This window comes from Astyanax mexicanus, chromosome 2 (genome assembly GCF_023375975.1).
Source record: "Astyanax mexicanus isolate ESR-SI-001 chromosome 2, AstMex3_surface, whole genome shotgun sequence".
Lineage (NCBI taxonomy): Eukaryota > Metazoa > Chordata > Actinopteri > Characiformes > Acestrorhamphidae > Astyanax > Astyanax mexicanus.
Window position 1 is genome coordinate 54,999,323 of NC_064409.1, and position 21,897 is coordinate 55,021,219.

Below are 21,897 nucleotides of genomic sequence, written 5' to 3' on the forward strand. Positions count from 1 at the left end.
TGGTTTCCTCGCTGTGATCTACACCATGACCTGAGGGTTAGAAGGATTTCATGCTAGCATCAGAGTCAAGGGCAGTAGAAGGAAAAGAGGAATGAGAAAGAAGAAAGAGGCGAAAGAGGCACTAGAGAATTAAGGCTCAACGAATGAAACCTGGATACAGACAGAACAGCAGCCTGTTTACTTTCACATATACTTCCAAGTCAGGTAAAGCTTGTCACTTTAACCCTCTGTCAAAAACTTCGAGCGTACCGGCATGTACATTACTTCATTTAGAGGGAATTTCCTTCGAGAGGTTAGGAGTAGCGTAATTACTTTTATCCCGCAATGCCTTTGATTATGATTAGTATCAAGATGCTTGATCTCTGATGGAAAGGAGCCCTTCAACCAGCAGCCTCCCATTGGAAAGAGCTCCCATTTTGATCTCCATATAATGTGGTAAGTGCTGCACCCAATCACCTTCTCAGCCATCATCCCATTTCCAAACGTCACCAGCTTCTGCACTGGCTTCGAAATGTTAAGAGCACTGTGGAGAGCCATCTTTCCTCAGCATTACTCTGAGCTTGAGGGCAGCAATGACTGTAAGTCACGCTATTACTGCCTTTTTAAGAGACTGACCTGTGCCTTTGGTGGGAAAGGGCTGCTTGAAAAATGTCACCACACCATACACATTCACTATTCTCCTGGGTTTCAGCTCACTTAAAGGAATATAAGTGTACTTGGGCTGGAGAGAAAGAGATAGAAAGGGCAGATGATCATAAACCAGGTCATACATATGTACGAGTGATACATGTAAACACAAACATTAGAATACAAAGTTTGCTTCTCCTGAATAACTGTTGTCTGGTTGAATTTGAGCACATAAGGCAATAAAAAAAAAACACTCAGACTGGATCAGCAAACAAACCTACAAGACACAAAGAAAAAGAAGATACTAAAAAAGAAAAAAGAAACTATGATGCACAAAAGTAAAACATGAATATTACTCAAACAAGTACAAAGACAGCTAAAGTGTTTCACTGTAGTGAGCACTGGAAATCACTGAATAACTTGAACCTCCTGAGGAGGATCCTTAAGCTTGAAATGTGCCACAAGGTCCAACAACTACAGTTGAGTTTTCTGTATTATTACACATTATAAGTCCATAAAGTCATTTATTATAAGATGTAACAGAACTAAAAATATTTCTCTATTTCTTACCTCTGATGTTACCTTTAAATTATGCAATTCTTTAGGCTGGTACACACTTCTACACACTACTGGGTATAGTGGACTTCCCAATCATGTTCAATAAAGTAACACTCCCATAGTACAATTCCTGACCATATTAGTTAACATTCTCTGGGAAGTCTGGAATGGAACTTGTAAAATGTCCATATTTTCCAGTTTTAACTACTGGCATTGTTACTAGGGGCAAAAGAAAGCAAATGACTTGCACACAAATACAAACCGCCTAAAAGGGCTCAGAAATAGGGCCTGAAAAAAGCTAAAAAAAAAAAAAGCCTACCCTAAAGCTAAAAAATATGCTTATTAGATTAAATTAATAATTATTTGTATTCATTTATTATCTGAACACAGGTTTTATAAGCAGATCACATAAAACAATATAAAAAAGACTGAAGGGTTTTAGACCATAGGATTTCCTCAGTGCTTCTGGAAGACAGAAAAAGCAGGAAACAAATACAAGAAATACAATACTAATATCTGAACACAACACCTGAACCCTCTCCCCACTCCCAGGGGTGTTGCAAATCAATCAGATCAATTGGAGTAGGTTTTCAGTGTTGTGAGTGAAATATATTTCACTAGCTATTTTTTCTTTGAAAAATCTTTACCACTCTACATTTGCCAATGTAGGCAAAGAAAAAAAAAATATATATATAAAAAGTCAGGGCAAAAAGCAGAATAAATTGTCAGGAAAATGTCTGCATGCATTTGACACTATGGGACTAATCTCCTCCTTCATGTATCATAGCTAGTAACACATGCTCTACGTTCGCCTCAAGCAGAGATATAGGCCTATTAAAGATTTGTGTAATATGTTAAGAATCAATGCATGTAACCCCACCCCTTCCCCCACCAATGACTGGCAGCTGTATCCCATTTCACTGTGTTATCTATCAAGAGTTTACAATGACCCATGACCACTAGATTTTGATCATACAAGTTTAGATTAATTCACCTGGCAAAAAAATTGATACAGACACAGAAAAGTGCCTCAGTATTGCAAAATGACTGTGTACAGATTTAACAGATTTGTTCTGTTAAGCTGTGGTTTCGTTAATGTAGAAGAGAAAGCTGTTTTGTGCAGCAGAAAGTGAGATCTAGAGTTGTTTCCAGGGTGTTCTTTAGCCTCCTGATGTGCCATGGGAGGTTTTAAATCAGCTTGGCGTGTGGAGACTGTTCTGTAATTAGAGGGTAGTCTTACTTACACATCGCAGACCACAGGGACAGGAAAGAAGGTAAACAACATGAGTAGAACTGCATGTATTACAATGTTTGATCCACTATTCTTTCCCCACGGTGCAGTTATATTGGCTTTCCTGATGCTTTTACAAGAGATTCAATGCCTACCTGGATAAACCCAATGGAGCTCACCACTCTCAGTGCTGGAGCAAACACATCCACTTGTATTGACATATCATGAAAGTGGACAGGTAGAGTGGGAAAAACAGATAAAGTAAAACAGATCTTGTTGCCAGTGTCATCAAAAGATATTACCTGCCAGTGTTATGCTAATATTTAACGAGTGAAAATGGAAAAAACATGAAAAACATGTTTGAGTGTTATATAATGGATAGGAACATGTCACTGTAAGAGCAGAATAATGCTTATCTTTAGGTATGCCTCCACACTTGTGAGTGCTTATACAATTTGTCACATTCAAAGTACTCTTATGAGTGTGTCTGTACCTGACTTCTAGTGAACACTCCTTTTAGTAGTTCAGTGTAAAAGCTTTGTGCTGAAAGTAAACTGTTCTATACTTTGTGTTCTTGTGAACAAAATGTTTTTCATGCCCGATCAAGCTCTTATATTGTTTTGTATTTATACAAACGTTTTAACCAAACAAAATAGGAAGTTAAATTAAAGAAGTCCAGAGTTTCATCCTTCTGAAATGATCTGTCTTAATACAGTAGGCAACAAAAGGAATACTGTTTATACTGTGTTAGATTCTTAAATTTTTTAATCTACGGGTAAAATTGGATGAGGATGGTTTGGCGGTTGCTGTATTCCAAAGTCCAGGCTGCAGCTAAGATGGCCTGCATTTCTTGGCTGCTAGATCACAGAATTTATTGTACAGTTACAATGCAAAAAAGACAATGCAAAAAAACAGCTTCACAAAACAATAAGCAAACATTGTGAAAATCTTTTTTGAAAGCTGGAGCTGTGTTCTTTTTAAATGCTAGAATTTTTTATTGACTTTATGACTCATTTAATTATATAAAGAAATAAAAAAAACACTTGTCACCACATAATATTTGTGTGTGGAGTCATCACAAGGCCTTGTTAGACAGTTCCATGTACACAACAAACAGGAGCCTGAGAAGCAGTCTTCAAAGACCCTGTTCAACCTTGACTGTAACCTAGACATCGGAACTCAGCTATTGTGTCTCATTGTTTCAGTGGTTCTAAGGAGGATATGATACAAAGAATTTAACTCATTCTTTAAACACCAGGACAGACTAATTAGAGCTTCATTAAGATACCCGTTGAGCGCTGTTGACCGATAACAACTAACTCTATTAGGTTCATCTAATAGTGGCATGGATAGAGCAATAATAGGAGTAGAGTAATACAGTTTAAGTGAGCAAAGGCTGTGCTGTTCAGAAATATTACCAAGATTAAAATTAAGGCTATACAATACATTGATTGCAGGATGTGCAAATGCATTTGCCCATTATCACATCTTTTACTTCAAACATTGATACACAGGGCATTATTAATATACTGATATGTAGAAATCCTTTCAATATTTCTTTCAATATTGCTGTTTTTTTTTCAGTGTTGTACAGCCCTAGTTAAAATGCATAACAAACAGATTTTAAGCCAGGACTAGCTATTATATAAGAGAATTTATCAGGTTTAGAAATGTGAGTGTGCACAAAAGAAAGGTATTAGTGTTAAAGTAGGAACCGATGAGTAACGTACTTATGGAAAACAGTCAAATTCAACAGAGAGTCCTCTAAAGATTATGAAAATGTCATAAAAGTATCATTTATGAACTGTGTGTGCAAGTTGTTTGCCTTCTTTTGTCATGTAGAGTCATATTTTTGAACAGGGCGTAATAGAATGAAAGCAGTGTTCCCAAATTCATTAATGTGAAAATACTCTAACAAAAACTCTATTTGACTGACAAGCAAAGAGGTTTTCAATAAAACTGTCCATAAAAGGTGAACAGAAATGCCAAGTATCTAATTTTCCTGTTAAAATGACAAACTCCTCATTATGTCCGTGAGGAACTGTTATTGTAGCACCTATATCTTGCGTATTATTGTCTGGAAAGCTGGATACTGTTTGCCATGTGTTACTAAACAGCCTTTAGCTTGATAACTTACAAAATAATAATGTCAGACTGATGAAGAAACAAACATCTTCATGTGCAGACCATTGCATCTAGACCTAGCAAAAAAAATCTCTTATTTAGGTTCCTATAAATTGTCATCAATTGTCTTTTACCTGTGAAATTACTAGTCCATCTTTGTCCTACTTTTTTATAAAGATGTGGGTAGCTCAAAGCAGAGGACACCTATAACTCATTATTCTGATCTGTACTGAAACATTTTGTTCTTCTACTAAAACCATACACTAGAGATGTGGTGCAATATCATACATTGGGGGCTTTGTTCATACAAGTAGACACCAAACACAATACCTCAGAAGTAGTAGATCCACTGGATGAGGAACCAGCAGAGGGACACACCTATGAAACAGGTCACAAAGCATCCATCAAAACTTGATGCAAAATAATGTGGTTAACAGAAACATATTATTTGTGAATACATTTAGATATAGATACGTACATGCACACAGGCATCAGGGCCACTCATCTCCAAGTGACAGGGATGCAGCTTGTCAGTTTGCTCAGATGGTGACTTACTGATGGTGAAGCCGGCCAATAAGATAATGTCCTAGAGCAACATGAAGCAGCATCAGGAAAGAAAGAATGCTAGTAAACTGATCTTAAGCAAATATGACAGAGGTGAGCTTAGTGAACCCAGCAATCATTAGTGACCCATTAACGGCTACAGTTTCACTGTGGGACTGAGTGAAAAGTGCAGAGAGTATTAGGTGTACTGTACTGCTGAACAAAAGCAGAGAGACTTGCTTTCTCAGCAGATCTGCTTCAAAAAAGAGATGGCTTGCATCAGACATGTGCATCTCCCCACTAAACTCCATTTGGGTTGTCAGTTTTTGTTTAAGAAAGCCTCTGTCTCGCTGTAGCTTCTTCCCAGGGTGCACCTCATGTACTAACGATATTCTGGCATCTTGATACAAACTTGTTTATTTGCTATCACGCTGTGCCTTTGTCTTTCAATTAATTTGCGAATGTGCTTAGTAGCGTATTAGTGTATGTTGAATCCCTGCTCACAGAGTCTAGAAAATGAACTGACAGCATGCAGCATGCTGCTCTTATAGCAGATGCTAAGTATCAAAACACTTTGTACAGTAATCACACACAGGGTTTAGCATCAGCATGTGCTGCAAAAGAAGTGCTGTTGCCACATGAACGAGGAGATGGAGAGTCACCCTCAGCATAACAGTAACAATAACACTGAGGATAAGCCACAGAGGATGGCTGATAATGAAAGAGGGGCTCTTGGGGCAAAGAACAAAACCACAGAAAAGCCAGCTGTGGGGGCTTTAGGGGGGTGGCAAGATAAGGACAGGATCCTAAGAGGAAAAAGGCTCATTCTGAGCACCATTCAAGAAAGCAAAGCACCAAGGCTCAGATTAAAGACATGTCTCAGAGGAAGGATTTTTTTTTTTGTCACATCGCCATCGCCTGTCAGCAGGGAGGCAATCCAAACTCAGATGATTTTGTTATGTTTCTGATTCCGATGCGGTAAAATCTGTGTTATGCAACCGCTGTGCTTTTCACACATATTCATACAAATGGGGTTACTTCAGAATGGCATCTGAAAGCTTTGACTGGTCTGCGACAGCAGTATTTAACACAGGCGTGGAATAGCAATGTGCTGTTCAATAACAATGACATTTAATTCACTTATTGAACTAGACATTATGACATATTCAACTTTAATAAAATTTAAAACATGTTTAAAATTGTCACTCCGTTAAATCCACTTTTTCACGTTCTTTGTGAAATACAATCGGTCTCTCTGAGTTGTATACGATGCTGCACATGAAACTCTTCCTCAACCTCCATTGTCTGCAGTAGCTAATAAAAGAAAATATTCAGAAAAACGAGTCTATCAGGAAAAGCACCGTGTCTCCGTCAACCCGTGAATTAGTATTCATGGCCTTGCCCACCTTGGCTCTTGACCACCCAGTGCTGAGGTCAGGCAGCCAGACACGTCTCGTCAGACAGGAGACAGCAGCATTAGGAACAGCATGGCAGTTCAATTTTGTGTTATTTGTGCAAATAACACATCAGTGTTATATGCTTTGCCCAGTAATTCAGAGCTAAGGAACAAATAGTTCGAATTTGTCTATGGAATACCACCAGCAAAGTATAACTGAGATAGGTAGGTGCATATTTTTTAGAACAGTTTTGTTTACTCTAGTTAAAAGAAAAAATCCACCCCTGTTCTGCTCAGCTACGGCTCAGCCAACCCCTGTGTGGATTTTTACTTTCTGGACCTGGACTATTCACTCCTGTGTGTAACTATAGGTTTACATAGGATCTCCAGTGGATTTTGCATTTTACAGAGTCTCTATGACGCTAAACTGCACTTAGCAGTGCTGCATTACACATGTTTTAAAGTGACATATGACATTGCAAAAACTGTTATTAGTGTAAAAATATCTTTATTTTGAAACATTTCTCTGTTGTCCGTCTCGCTGCCTCACAGTGCTGTTTGCATGTATGAATATTCATGAGCAAGAGCCCCCACTTATTTACCTGACTACAGCAGCAAATAAATTATACTGTTCTAAGGGTAAATAAACTACTATGCAGTTTTATTTCTCAAATAATCCACCCTTTGCCTACACCCACTGGCTCTTTGGCCTACACTTACGGGAATGCAACTGTATAACATTTCATAAACAAAACATTAAATCATATCTTCCTATGATGCACACATCTGTGTCAGCAATTGGTGCAACTGATTACACTCATTAGAAGGGGTGCCCACAAACCTTTGGACATATAGTGTAGATACTTACATGCATAGGAGCAGACAGAATGATGTGTTCAATCACTAATAGATAGTTAAATATCCATTATTATTACTATAGGGCACTTTTCTATGAATCTACACTTTCAACTAACTCAAGGGTATGACTCATCCCAGTGGGGAACTCTTTGATACCCCCCATAAAAAGGAGTTTAATGTGTTAAAGCAGACACCTACCCCTTGACTGACAGACTGTGAGAAGTCCTTGGCCAATGTGCCAAAAAAAATGACATTGATTGATGCATGCTGTGAAGCTGATCTCTGTTGGGGGTCTTCCCCTGAGAAACAAAGAAGTAGAGAAAGAGAAATAACAGAGAGGAATTGAGAAAATCAAAGCGGGAACAAGAGAGGCTTGGTAATGAAAAAGTTTTAACATATAAAAAGGATTAAAGATCAAAGAGTCAGATCAGTTTTTGTTTTTTTTGCTGTCAGATTTAATTATTCATTCCCTGCTATACTGTTATTTCACTTCAGGTGCAGCCACATAAAAATGCATGAATACTGCAATATCACAAACAGATAGGAAACACCTACAGGTACGTGCATTTGTCCCCAGTGCTCCAGGTCTGGGCATTACAGCTCATCAAGTAGGGGTGTGACACATCGTATCATAGGCAATAATATCACAAAAAAGAGACACTTTATATCTGTCCAGTACCATTTATTTTACTTCAATCCTGGAAATATGGAGTGCATTATCTGGTAAAAAAATCTAAATTAGGGGTGTTCCATATCATATTATATGCATTAATATTGCCAAATATACTGGAAATTCTTGAAAAAAATGTTTGTTAATTCAATGTTTTGTCATATCGGCACAAATTTTCTGGTCATATCGCCCACCCCTACAGATTAACACGTTAAACTATGTTCTACGACCAAATGACAAATGAGTGCAATACATAGAGAAGCTAGAATAAGACTTTATTTGGACTCGCTCCAGATTAGAAAATAAATGTGATGAGTGTGCTGGCCAAGACCAAGTACAAATACCCAGTATGTCCAGTATGTCTAACTATACTGACATTAGCTGGTTGGTTACCAACTATTTAGATTAAATCTCAAAAATATGCAAGTTTTAACACAGGAAAAACTAACTCTTAAAATTAGACACTCTTCTGGGATGGAAAAACACTTTAGAGCAGAAAGCTACGTCATACTGCAATCAGCCAACAGAAGAATTCTGGTGGCTTCATTTTGAGACACTGCACTGTCTGTTTTCTACAGTAATTGGTTTATTTCACTTAGGCTTTGTTTAAACATTCAAAGCTTTAGCCCAACCCTCACAATAAAAGATGGGACGGGAAAAAAAAACTAAAAAGGCAGATGGATATTCTAGCTACTCTATGCCATTTGCAAACACCATAGTGGCCACAAACAGACTTACAACAGAGAAATGCGTACTTTAGAACTTGGAATTATTTAAGTGTAAAAGGAGATCAAAATGTGTGTCCGTTATACAAAATGCGTACATGCTGGCAGGTCTTTAAAAAAAAAAAAATCATGCAGGAGCTGAAAAACTTTAACTGGATTGTAGTAGCTTTGGGTTGTCTCAGCAGCAAACAGAGATGATCTGGCTTCATTTGTATAAAATTGAAGGGAATGGAACCACCGTGTCCATGTTTTTTGGTAAATTGGAACAAACTGAAAAAGATCTACTTAAATGTAGTAAATCTGTGATTGTTTTTATTCTATTTAGATTTTTTATGGAAATGCATACCTATAATTTTGTTCTACTGACTCTAGTTTTTTTCAATCAGCCCAATGTAAGTGTATGACCTATGAGAGAATGTACTGTTTACATTTCACTCCTTAAGCCACTGCAGGCTGCACCTCAGGGGGACTGTATGAAACCAGGTGGAACAAATTGTAACATGCTTTACTGCCTGTGCCGCCTTTACTATACAGTCTGTGTAGTATGTTTCTGTATGTAGCATTACACCCTGAGAAACATGGATAAACACATGGATGAAACAAATCCCTAGCTTATGTTAAATTCCTCATAAACCTACTGCAGCAGAATAAAACACACTGCATCCCAGACACCAGCTCTTGAAAAAGGTGCTTGCAGCGCAGACAACATGGATTTGTGTGGTCAGACCAAATCATTCTTAATCATGATTTACCTTTACAAAAACACTTCTATGTCCCTGAGGATCAGGGAGTTCCCCATATGGACTACTGTTTCTCACTTCAGTCTATGTCTCAATCTAAGCCTACACGTTCACAATGTAGCCTAACTAAATATAGATCTACTCTTCTCTGCTTTAGCATGGGAATCAAGGCCATAGCCTGCCATAACCCTTCCCCATCACAACAGTGCAAATTAAGCAGCCCTACTTTTTCTTCTTTTTTTTTTTTTTAAACAAAGTTGAGCAATTTAGTCAGAGCCTCACCTTGGATAACAGCCTTCAGCAGATATTCTCTCTGTCTGCAAGATACTACAGGGCCCTTCTGAACCACTTTACCCTATAAAAAAGAATAAATAATCAGCACAGTGAACACAGACAAATATGCTTTTTTAGCTTTTTACTTTAGATTAAATTATCACATTTAAAAATACCAGTAATTTAAGCCTACACACAGTGTACACAAACATATAAAAGGTCACGAGACAGGAACAAATAGTGTGTCCCTTGACTGTTGCAATGTCCCTCAGAAGTTACAGAATTATACATTGACCTATGGGATATGCATTTAGATTGTCCTGCATTAAATATGGATTATCATTTTTCACAAAGTTGCTTTGCTGTTCGCATGGACAATTTGAGTCACTAATAACGATCATTTCCACCCATTGGTGCTGCTTACTGTGGGTGGTAATGCCTTCCATGACATATTCCAGAAAAATACCAGACATTGTGGACTTAAGTATTGTTAAATGTATTCATAACTTTTGAAAAGGCATCCAATAACCGCCCTCAAACTTTGATCATTCATGTCACCTTGCTGGCCAGTTTTTAACCTCACTTACAAATAAATACCTCAAAACTTATACAGGTGTGGATATTTCCAAGCTGTCATCTGAGGTAACACTTCATTATCAATTTGCATACAGCTATCCTATTACTTTTCACATGTCAGAGTAAAATAGCACAGTTTTTCGCAGATGCCACTTCTATATAACAGATAAACTATAAAAAAACATGAAGGTGGTAACAAGTGCAAATTTGATGCAACCTTAACACTCCTGTGCAGGCAGTCAGAGGTGAGTTTGAGGTTTGATATAGAGACGTGCTGCAGATGTGGAGGGACCTTAGTGTCCAGGTCGTTCACATCTTTCACTGTGTGGACAGGCATGCCTTACAGTCAATATCTGCAATGAAAACAAAAAAAAGCAATGTCAGCCCAAAAAGTGCCACAAAGAAAACAGAAAGCAATTTGCTCACTTGACAACGATCAGCACTGTCAGAGGCTCACACCACACAATACAATTTACAGAAATACATGAGCTAGTGACCATGCAGCACCTTTATAGGTTTCCATATGCTGCAGTGTGTAGAAGCACTCATGTGAAGAAGCAAGCAGATTCAGTTTCTACCACTGAGCTCTTTCATGTCTCTTCTGCTGTAAGGCTTCATGACAATACAGCAGGCTTCATCTGCTTACCAGTCACATGACCAAACCTTTCCTGTCAATCTCTTTAAATATAAACAGTCATGACTCTTTTCATGAGAATGACATTCAGAATGAAGCATTCTGTGTGTGTGTGTGTGTGTGTGTGTGTGTGTGTGTGTGTGTGTGTGTGTGTGTTTGTTTATTCATTTGAGCACTCCCATCACCTTTACACTTCAAACTGAGACTTTGCCTTGTGGTGAATTTCAGCAGTTCTACACGTTTTCAATCCCCAGCACACAACTCTCCTTTTACTCTATGTTAGTTCTCTACATGTCTGACAGCATTAAAGTATGATACATGTACAATAAATAAGTAATTAAGTAGGCTTAGGCAATTCATGTCAGCATTATTTAAGGGCCCCTTTTAAAGTGTATGATATGATACTATGATAATGGTGAAAAATACAAGACAAATCTAGTGTATGGGCTCAATCTCACTTTTTTGAATATCAGTGCAATGTCTTTGATTTCTTTATCAGTCTGAATATATGTGTGCAATACATATCTATTTTGTTTTATCCAAAAAGGGGAAAAAAATAATATTTACCCACTTCAAGTATTTATTTATTTGCACTGAATGTGTCAAAGTGTCTTTTACCCAGCAAAGACCAAGGTTTTTTAACGTCCTGTGGCATAATTAACCAAGGATTTTTTTTTTTCGATTTATCAGTAATTAATTATTATTAACGGTACATTCTGGCTGTATTTGCATTATTTTAGATCACATCTACTGCAAACATCAGATTTTGTAGTTTTCTACAATTTCCCATTATTGGTACACAAACTTGTTGGCGCATCATAATTCCAACGTTTCTATAAATAGATTTGCAATCAAAGGAGCAGACCCTTAAGATTCAGGAAATGTTAGGACAATTTCTGTCTTTATGCAAAAATATTAAACATTGAGTCAGTCAACAAGTTTGTGGACCCCACACAGGGTTAACCTGTTCACACCAAACCATCCTCAATGACTTCCATCTCCAGTATTTATTTATGCAAGAATTTTGACAAATCACTGAAATTCCCCTCTACTTGCCTCTGTAGTCTCTGAAGATAAGTGCCATTCAAAGACACCAAATGAAAAAGCATGACATTTGTTTCCATAAACAAAAGTGCACCTAATCACAAAGCTTACAAATACATATCATTATACACAAATCCTGCTGAAGGAGATAATCAGAAAGAGGGAAGTCTCACAAGGGCCTTGATCTTTTCAAAAAATCTCCTGGCCTTTGCAATCTTGGTGTGTATCAGCCTAACATTCTGTGTAAACAACATCTGTCAGCTGAAGGAGAGGCTCTTCTGTTGACACTTGTGCTTCAAATCTTGGAGCAACATGAGATGTAGCCCAGTGATGAGCCTAGCAGGCAAGCAACACAAGCAGTGCCAATGAACATAAAGATCAGACTTGTACGAGTACAAAGACGAGAATCCTCTTGAGAAATTCTCAAGACCCAATACTTCAAACATGTGAAAGGTGGGAGATTCTGAATGTCTGAACTGACCTTGAAAAGTCTGAAAAAACCCACCACGTGCCTTTATTCACACAAAACAAAATCTATTAGCTGAGATCTTAATCCTTCTCCTGAAACCATTAAAATTAGAGCAAGAAACCACAGGGAATTACAGACTCGAGCACATTTAACAACTCAGTAGTACGTCTTCCTTCATTACTGAGCTCAGAGAGGAGCATACTGATACATTAAAAAGTAAAATGACGGTGCTCATTGTGATTATTTCTGTGCCTCACTCTCCAGTTTGTAATTGAAGTCTTCAGGGTGGAACACAAAAGGAAAACAGACTAACGTAAAATGAGTTAGGTATTATTGTTCAAAACACACAATATAAAATGAAAAGAACCATGACTGTAGTAAGCCTAATTAATTCCCCTTGGGCTATACCCACTGCAAACAGGCATTAATTACCACAGACAACAGGCAGAAGATCCATGATATGATTTCATATGGCATATTTAAAGAGAAACAACATACAAACAACAAACAACAATAGGACGCTTTAATGGGAATTACTGTCTAGCTGGAAAGGGCAAGCAAGAGGGCTGCAGTTTGAGCTGACTGTGCATCTCTCATTTGTGTATATGAACGGTAAATATACAGAATTTCCAGCTATGCGCCCACCCATGCATGCTACAAATTCCTTTCACTATTTGGCATTACCATTGTTCAGCCCACATCAAACCAGAATTGAGTGTTCTGTGTGATGTTCAGCAAATAAATTTAAAAAGATCTAAAAACAGCTGCAGGGAGCTCCATAATCAGGAGGTACAGGACCACTGTGCTGTTGACCCAACACGAGATTTCCTATTGCAGTGGTACCTAATTGTTTTTGGACTACATACCACCTACAAGTCATTTCACAATACATTTAACACAGTAGGCTAAATGAGAACTCCACACATCACACATGTCTTCTCTATTTTCAGTGCTTTTCACTAATTGTGTGCATTTTTTTCACTAATTTTACAATCTGCAAACTAGCATGGCAGTATGTTTGATTACTGTGAATGTTCACAACAGTTTTCTTACTCAGACATTTTAGAAAGTGTGAGACGGACAAAAACAAAAGAAGTAAAGGTCAATGACCTTGCTACAGTGTCTATCTGTCAACCCTAAAAAACATACACATAGGTTAATGATTTACTTATTAATTATAATACAGAAACTATTGTGATCGACTTGTTAGCTAGTACACAGTGTTCTACTGTACGTCATATTAAAATGATGTTAGCTTATCATTATAATATTGCAGTTATAATAAGTAAACACATTAATTTTGGGATCATTTATTGTTACCTAATGGATTACACACTAATAACAAACAAAATAATTTTAAAAAGAGACAAAAAATAAGAGACCACTTAAAGTTTCTTTGATTTTACAAAACTGAAAACCTCTGGAATATAATCAAGAGGAAGATGGATTATCACAAGCCATCAAACCAGGACAGAAGTGGCATAAAGTTATCGAAAAGCAGTGTGAAAGATCGGTGGAGGAGAACATTCCAACATTAATGAAATCTGTGATTAAAAACCAGGGTTATTCCACTAAATATTGATTTCTGAACTATTTGAGGTCTGAAAGCTCTACAACTTTTTTTGTTATTTCAACCATTTCTCATTTTCTGCAAATAAATGCTCTAAATGACAATATTTTTATTTGGAATTTGGGAGAAATGTTGTCTGTAGTTTTTACAACAAAACCACAATGTTCATTTTACTCAAACATATACCTATAAATAGCAAAATTAGAAAAACTTATTCAGAATTTGAAGTGGTCTCTTAATTTTTTCCAAAGCTGTATGTGTTATACACACTTTACGAGTTAAAAAAACTCTATAAACTTCAGCCTCTAGAATTTAGTGCATGCAGTGAATTTCATTCCTGTGGTGTGAGAACCACTGACTAAAAGCGTCTTTGCTCTTGTAGTTAGGTTTATAGTTAGTTACATTAGGCACATTAAGTTAACTCTAACCCATTAGAGCCCAGACCTATTTCTTCATATTGATATCAAGTTCAAAATTTAATCAGATACATAAGTTTGTATTGTAGGCAAATGAATGTAAATATTTTAAATATTTTAAAATCCTGATTTAACACAAATAACACAACAATTTCATAAGTTCTGGTTATATTGAACCTAAAACTTGGAATTAAAGCAACTGAATGGTTGAATCAGAGCTGTAAAAGCAAAAAATAACCTAGCTAGTTTTATTTCCAGCACTAACCCAACACTTGTGCATTACATAGCTTAAATGGGGTCAATTAAACAAACACAGATTCACACAGTATATATTCAGTAAGTTATATGTCACTTAGCGACTTAATGAGTTAAAAAAAACTGGGTAATGCTAACGGCTCTTTCCCCTCATATATAATCACAGATATGAATATGGATCCACATACAGCTACAACTAGTGCTACATTTTGAAAGTTAGTCTTAACGAGTTTAAACAAACTTACCAGCACTTATCTCCTCCGGAACACAGCCACGTTTAACACCCAAACTCTCAAATTACACCATATTCCCTTTGGCGTTTATAAGCTAACTTAGCTATCTTAGTTAGTTAGCTAGGTTAGCTAAGCTAACTAACTAGCTAGTTAAACTCTACTATTGCTAGTCGGCTAAAAACAAACGCTCGTCTAGCCGCTACACTTAGTTAGCTAACAAGAGACTCCAGCCAACTTCAGCTGACAGACAAAACTAACGTGGACATTTTAACTAGCTGTTTTTTTACGGTCCGCGCAGTATTTGTATAAAATACCCAACACAGCTAGCTGGCTAACACTAGTGCTAAACGGGTCCATAGATGAGGTCAGTACAGCGGTGTGACTCTATGACAGCAGGACAGCAGCAGCCCGCTGCAGGTTTAATGTGAGCGCGGAAAACTGCAGCAGGAAATGAGCGAAACACAGAAACTCTCTTAAAGAGACAGTAAAACACAGAGCTCTTCACTCTAAACCTGTTCACTGCTCTCAGACTGAGCCTAAACGCTTTTACACCTGGTTTTAAAGCTTTAATATTGTTCTATTGACAATATAAACTGTAAGCACACATGGTGGTGACCTTTCAAATACCGCTGTTCTAATAAAACAACGCATTTTACACTCTTGAGTAAACTCCACACTCTGTAAATATCCAGAAGTAAAAAATGTTTGTTTATGGGGGAAAAAAGTCGTTTTCACTTGCCAGTCATTTTATATAAATCAAATTCTCGAAAAAATAAAATAAAATAAAGAGACCACTACAATTTTTAATCAGTTTCTCTGATTTTGCTATTTATATGTATATGTTTGAGTAAAATAAACATTGTTTATTCTATAAACTAAGGACAACATTCCAAATAAAAATATTGCCATTTAGAGCATTTATTTGCAGAAAATGAGAAATAACTAAAATAACAAAAAATATGCAGAGCATTCAGACTTCAAATAATGCAAAGAAAACAAGGTCATATTCATAAAGTTTCAAGAGTTCAGAAATCAGTATTTGGTGGAATAACCCTGGTTTTTAATCACAGTTTTCATGCATCTTTGCATGTAATCTTCCACCAGTCTTACACACTGCTATTGGAGTTCAGCTTGGTTTGAGGACTTAATCACCAATCTCCCTTTTGATTATATTCCAAAGGTTGGTAAAATCAAAGTACACTCATCATTTTTAAGTGGTCTCTTATTTTTTCAAGAGCTGTATATTTAACCATTTCAGACCCTGCATCCATTACAATGGACATCATGTATTTTCTTTATTTTGAAATATTTTGTCGCACATAACCCTATTCGAGAGCTGTTGTCCATCAAAATAAACCATGAACCATGAATGGCCAGGGAACAAGTTTATGAATCAATGAAACAGTTGTTGGCTCTGCCTACTGCACTGGAAAAACGGTAGCACTAGAGCCACTGAGGCATAGTAACAGCTCATTTTTACTAATGTTTTGTGATTTAGAACACGTTTTTATCATGTTTATTGTGTTTTTACTGTTTACAGATGGTTTATGAAATAAAAAGTTCAGTATGAAATATAAAATATTGCACACAGGCTTTCAGTGCAATGGTAATTCAAAAAATATTAAATATTTTAGTTTTAGTAATTGGATTTATTTGCTATATAGATTTTTTAGTAGACTAGAGTTCTCTTTTCTGTACATTACAATCAGAAAACAGCATGCTTACATTTTTCTCAATCACTGGAGATAATTCAGATTTGAAAGGGTAAATCATTTTTCTATAAATGTAACTTTCTATAATTGTAAACACATTTTTCCTTTTCTTGTTCATGTGAATAATGTATGACAATTTCTGTGTTTTTGTAAATATTTTATATATGTCCACTCCCTGTGGTTTTGGAATCATACAGTAGTTCCATAAGGTGACATCATGTTAAACAATAATAATGCGTGGGAATAAGATCCTAGTGTGTGGCTACAACTTATTAAGGCATGGAAACAAGATAATTAAGTTGTGGGGACAAAATAATTAGGCCATATAAGTGGTCCCCACAACTTAATTATCTGATAATTACTAAGTATTCATTTCAATGTTAAACTGTCCATTATAGTTCATTCACTGTAAAATATTCAGACAATGGGAAGACCAGAATGAATGACATTAAAATAAAGCAAAAAGTAAAAAAAAAAAAAAAAAAGAAAGTATGTCATTGAACGTTTCTCACTTTGGTTTGTTTGTGTTGTTTTCTGGCAGCATAATTTGTGACAGAAATAAGAAGTGGCAGGTTTACTAAATCATCTCTGACCCCATGACCTCCCCCAGTTACCCCTTCCTCACCCTCCCTCAGTGAACCTTATCCTACTGTACTGTGGCACTCAGTGTACCGCTCAATATGCTGCTCTTTTCACTGTCACCTCCAGTTCAGCAGCAGGCCTGCTGCAATGTGAGGTCAATGTTATTTTCAGGTCAGAGAACACGGAACCTGCCAGTGCCAGGGTTCACAGTAGTTAGAAGGAGAGACAGTGCACCTTGCTTATTCTCACTTCCTGTTAAGTATTTATTACTGGTAGTTTTACAAAGCAAGAACAGGTTCTCATAAGTTATAATAGAGTTTGATATAACATATAATTTGGACTCACCTATTATAAGTAAATAAAAACAGTTGCCTCACATATAAATCCACTTAAAATGTAATAGATAATATATAAATATAATATATAGACTGGCTTACCCAGAAAAGCTTCAGTTAGACTGAAAATAAATAAACCTGCTCTGTAAGTTTCAGGTTCTCTGGCCTCTCAGAGGACGGGTGCAGTCACCTTATCGGCTGGCCTGTCTTCGGCTGATAATTTGCTGGGATTGTGTTCATAATGTGAGGTAATCCCGTTAGGCCGCCTGTAGAGAGAGCAAGAGCAGATTAGTATAGTGTCAAAGTAATGAGAATCAGCTTCCCGTGTTACTAGACTACAAATCCTAATTGTCACATTCATTGTGACTGAAGCACAGACTAAGAGCCTATAACACACAGAGGCTTTATTAAAAATGGAACATTAGCATTCTCTGGTAAACAACAACAATGCACTCTTGCAAATGGATTTTTCAATTATTAGGACATTGTTTTTGTAATGTGCAGTTAGATTCAGGATACCTTCTATGTAGCCACTTTCAGGAAACAAATACAACCATTCAAACAAAATGAAAAATAAACGAAAGTGTACTTGGTGGAGTATATTTGCTTAATTTATGTACTGATAATCACTTAAGCATCACTCAAGTAGTTCTAATTTATATGTAGATGGGTGTGGTTTAAAACGCGCCACCAGTGTTATGCAGTTACAAAGTTACATGTAACATGTAGTGCACCAAAATGAGTTTGAGACCCCTGATCTAAACAAACCAGAGAACTTGTAAACTGAAAAACATTTACTTGATTTTATATAAAAATAAAATATTGAATCAAAATCCAATGTGTCACATTTACATCACTTGACAATGTTTAATTTCTGCAAGGAATCATCTATAATTGACATTGTTGTTAATTAAAAGAAGCTGCTGAAGGAAGCTATGCACATTACATATTTATTACGAGATCCTTATACTAGCAGACCTAATTATTAGTCTGTATGTAAATTTTATGTCACACCTTTTGTTTCATAAATTGGTGCAGTTTTCATGTTTGTGTTGTGGTAAATTAAATATGAATATCTTTTTCATATTTTTATTTCAATTTTAAACTTACATCAACAAACAAACTAGCAACAAACAAGCTCACTTATTTACAAAAAATGTAGGATGCCCAGATTCGGGTAAAAAAATCTGTTGACGAATATAACATGCAAGTCAGAAACTCCATAGGTCATAGGTATACACTCTCTTACAATCTTATACCAATTTTTAACAGAGTGAACCTTATCTCTTATCCAAGACAGATAGATATTCTTCACTGCTATTTAAGTCAGAATACTATAGAATATTTTATCATTTTTATTTTTCATTGTTTTACATGGAATGCCCAAAATTAATGAAAGAGGGTCGAGGTCTAGATCAACTCCAAAACATTTTCCCATAATACTAGATAATGAGCAGATACAATAGGCATTGCCCCCCACAACAATCTTACAATTTGGGCAGTAAGGAGAGCATTTTGGGTCAAATGTATCTATTTTAGCTTTATAAAAAAATAAGATGAAGTAAGAACAATTAATGAATTTCATTTCATTTCATTACTTTAAAAAGAACTTTCCAGACTTTAGTCTTTAAGCAACCCTACCCAATATGAAAACCAAAGGAAAATTTAACTTGCAGTGAATTTGCCTTTTTTAGTCACAGATTTAAGCTTCAGTTAAATCAGGAGATATAGTTGATAGGCTCGGCTGGTTAATAATAATACTCACACTACTTGACACATCAATTTAAGAATTATTACGATTGAAATAAATGTATCCACCCCTGCTTCACTCAACTACATGCACGCAGTAAGCATGGATTCCTTCTTGTTAGCACTGCGACACGGGCAGCGTGGCTCGTGTAAGGGCTCCTCACGGCATCAACAGCAGAGCCTTAGAGACCTATTATCAGCAGGGTCCGGGCCAGAGCCTGGCTCCGGGCACTTTCCTGATGAAATGTCACATGTTTATGGGCAGTAACTCAGAGCGGACAGGCTCATAATGAGACCACAGAGAACATGGCACCTGTCAGGCCTCTTCCAGGCTTCTGTGCACACACGTTCATGTGTTTGGAAGAGTGAGTTTTAGCTTATATCAAAACATTTGTTAAATGTCTCCTACAATCAGTAAGTGTATGAAGCAGGCAAATTCACAAGTATAAGAAACCAAAAAAATCCAGGCCTGTGAAATTGGCGCACAAGAACCCAGACGCCCTCATCAGGCTTATTTTATGGGCTGGTCATATAAAAGCCAGCATGGACAGTAAATTCAGCAAACCCCCATGAGGGCTTTACAATACATGGATACATGGAGCACATTTGCTGGATGAGCCCTAAAGTCCATGTACTCCAAAAATAAAGGTTCCTAAATGGTTCCAGGCCTGGATTTAAGGTTACAGAAAAAACACTAACATTATTTGTTCAAATTTAAAGCCAAGATTTTCTTGTTTTATTTTATTTTGTAAATAGAAAACTGTAATGGGTAAACTCTGTTTTCTTTACTAAGGCTACCTTTACATTACAACATTACTTCAATTATTAATTTTTCTCTTTTCCTCAGTTCAAATTAGACAATCTTGACAGTCCATATTCTAATATGTTTAATTATTATCAACATTTGTTCAGGAAGACAGGAAACCTATTGGCTGTACATGATTAATTTGCGAAAGTAAAAAAAAAAAAAAGGCAGCAGGCTTGCTTTTGTTTTTTGTTTTTTTCCAGGTAAAAGGATACGTGAAATCCATTCTCACTGTTCAAATTCATGCTGCATGACCTTAATTTAAATGTTTATCAGACGTAGGACTACATATGAAAGGCTATGTTTAGACTACCAGCCCAAATCAGAATTTTAGCATATATAAATATTGTATTCATATATGATTTGTAATATACTGCACAGCAAAACATTCCCCATGATCCAAATCAGATCCATAACATATTTGGGGGTGAATTGAAATGAGATGCTTCGGTTGCTCGAACTGAATGTAAAGTGTCTTTTCTAATGACCATCTTACTGTTGCCACATTACAGTTCTAAACCATGACTTGACAATAAGTCTGTTTAGATGGTGAGATGATGCACCTCCATCTCTTCTGCTTCCAAGTATTAAAGCCACATTACCAAAGTGGCTACGTAATTAATAATTCCTACATCATTACCACATCAACCCAGCAACATTTTTGATGTCAAGAGGTTCAAATTTGATCTGACCACTTATAAAGTACTTTTGATTGATAATGTGAACATAGCCTTAAATATACAGACATGCATCTGCCAAAACCACCTGTTTTAAAAAAGAATTATTTCTGGGATGTCACAAAAACCCCATTCATTTTCATATGTCACCAGCCTACAGTCACTCCACTTGTTCACAGAGTTATCAGATGCATTTTGGCTTAGACTGCTTTCTGAATGAACCTCTGCATTCTGAACATAGAGGCTGTGTTCAGATTGCAGGCAAATCCGGATTTTTTTTTTTTTTTATGAAATCAGATCTGCTGAGATTACTAACCATACTGGTAACTGCAAGCGACCAGAACAGAGTGTGCTGCTCCTGATGAAAGGTGGTGAAAGGAGCTTATATAAACTTTTATTCTCTTTTATTTTTTCGTTCCACTTTAAATGCTGCAGCCTCTGTTGTCTGGGTGGAACAGGACAGTTAGCTAAATAGTTAGCTTCTAAGATAAACAACTAGTGATTAGTTTATGCATGTTATGAAGAAATGTTTTGGTAACATAGGGGGTATTGTAATTTGTAAAAAATCTATTGTTTCTTTGGTCATTTGTTTTTGGTCGATTCTTATAACATTCTATTTTGAGTGTGCCTCTAAAAAATCTCAGTTTGGAGGGTAATTTACCCCTAACACTTCCACATCCCCTAGACATGTGCATGTGCAAAATATCATTGATTTGATCATTCAAAACTTCCAGGCTGAGAAGCATCTGTACATCTAGTTGAAATCAAGTCACTTTCAAAAGTAGTTTGAAAAATCATATGATTGCTGTTTGTCCAGACTATTAAAGACCAATCTAAATACAATCTAGATGTGCCAAAATCAGATTTAGGCTGCCATATCTGGCAACATAGCCAGATACTATTTACACATATCACTCTTAAAGGCACAGTTTATTTGAGATAAAGAGAAGAAATGTAAATATATCATTAAAGTAAATTATGGCACTGAATAACATTCAACATACAATTGTAGAACGTGGTTTCTTTAGAAAGGTTCTTCACATACGCACTCTGAGAATGAGATACATCTCATTCTTAAAAACAGGTCAACTAAAA

The 21,897-nt window shown here is 36.5% G+C and overlaps 1 protein-coding gene across 2 annotated transcripts in view; it reads right to left on the bottom strand.

The window, feature by feature from the left end:
* Window positions 1-15,381, bottom strand: part of pot1 (protection of telomeres 1 homolog) — a 44,975-nt gene extending 29,594 nt beyond the window's left edge. For both annotated transcript variants that reach the window (XM_015605138.3, XM_015605137.3), the window contains exons 1-7: window positions 14,955-15,381; window positions 10,539-10,674; window positions 9,755-9,827; window positions 7,536-7,636; window positions 5,019-5,126; window positions 4,871-4,918; window positions 616-721 (exon numbers count right to left, since the gene is read on the bottom strand). In XM_015605138.3, the coding sequence (XP_015460624.3) occupies window positions 616-721; window positions 4,871-4,918; window positions 5,019-5,126; window positions 7,536-7,636; window positions 9,755-9,827; window positions 10,539-10,658 (556 nt within the window). In that variant the 5' untranslated portion in view covers window positions 10,659-10,674; window positions 14,955-15,381. The remainder of the gene's footprint in view (window positions 1-615; window positions 722-4,870; window positions 4,919-5,018; window positions 5,127-7,535; window positions 7,637-9,754; window positions 9,828-10,538; window positions 10,675-14,954) is intronic.
* Between the last annotated feature and the right edge of the window lie 6,516 nt (window positions 15,382-21,897).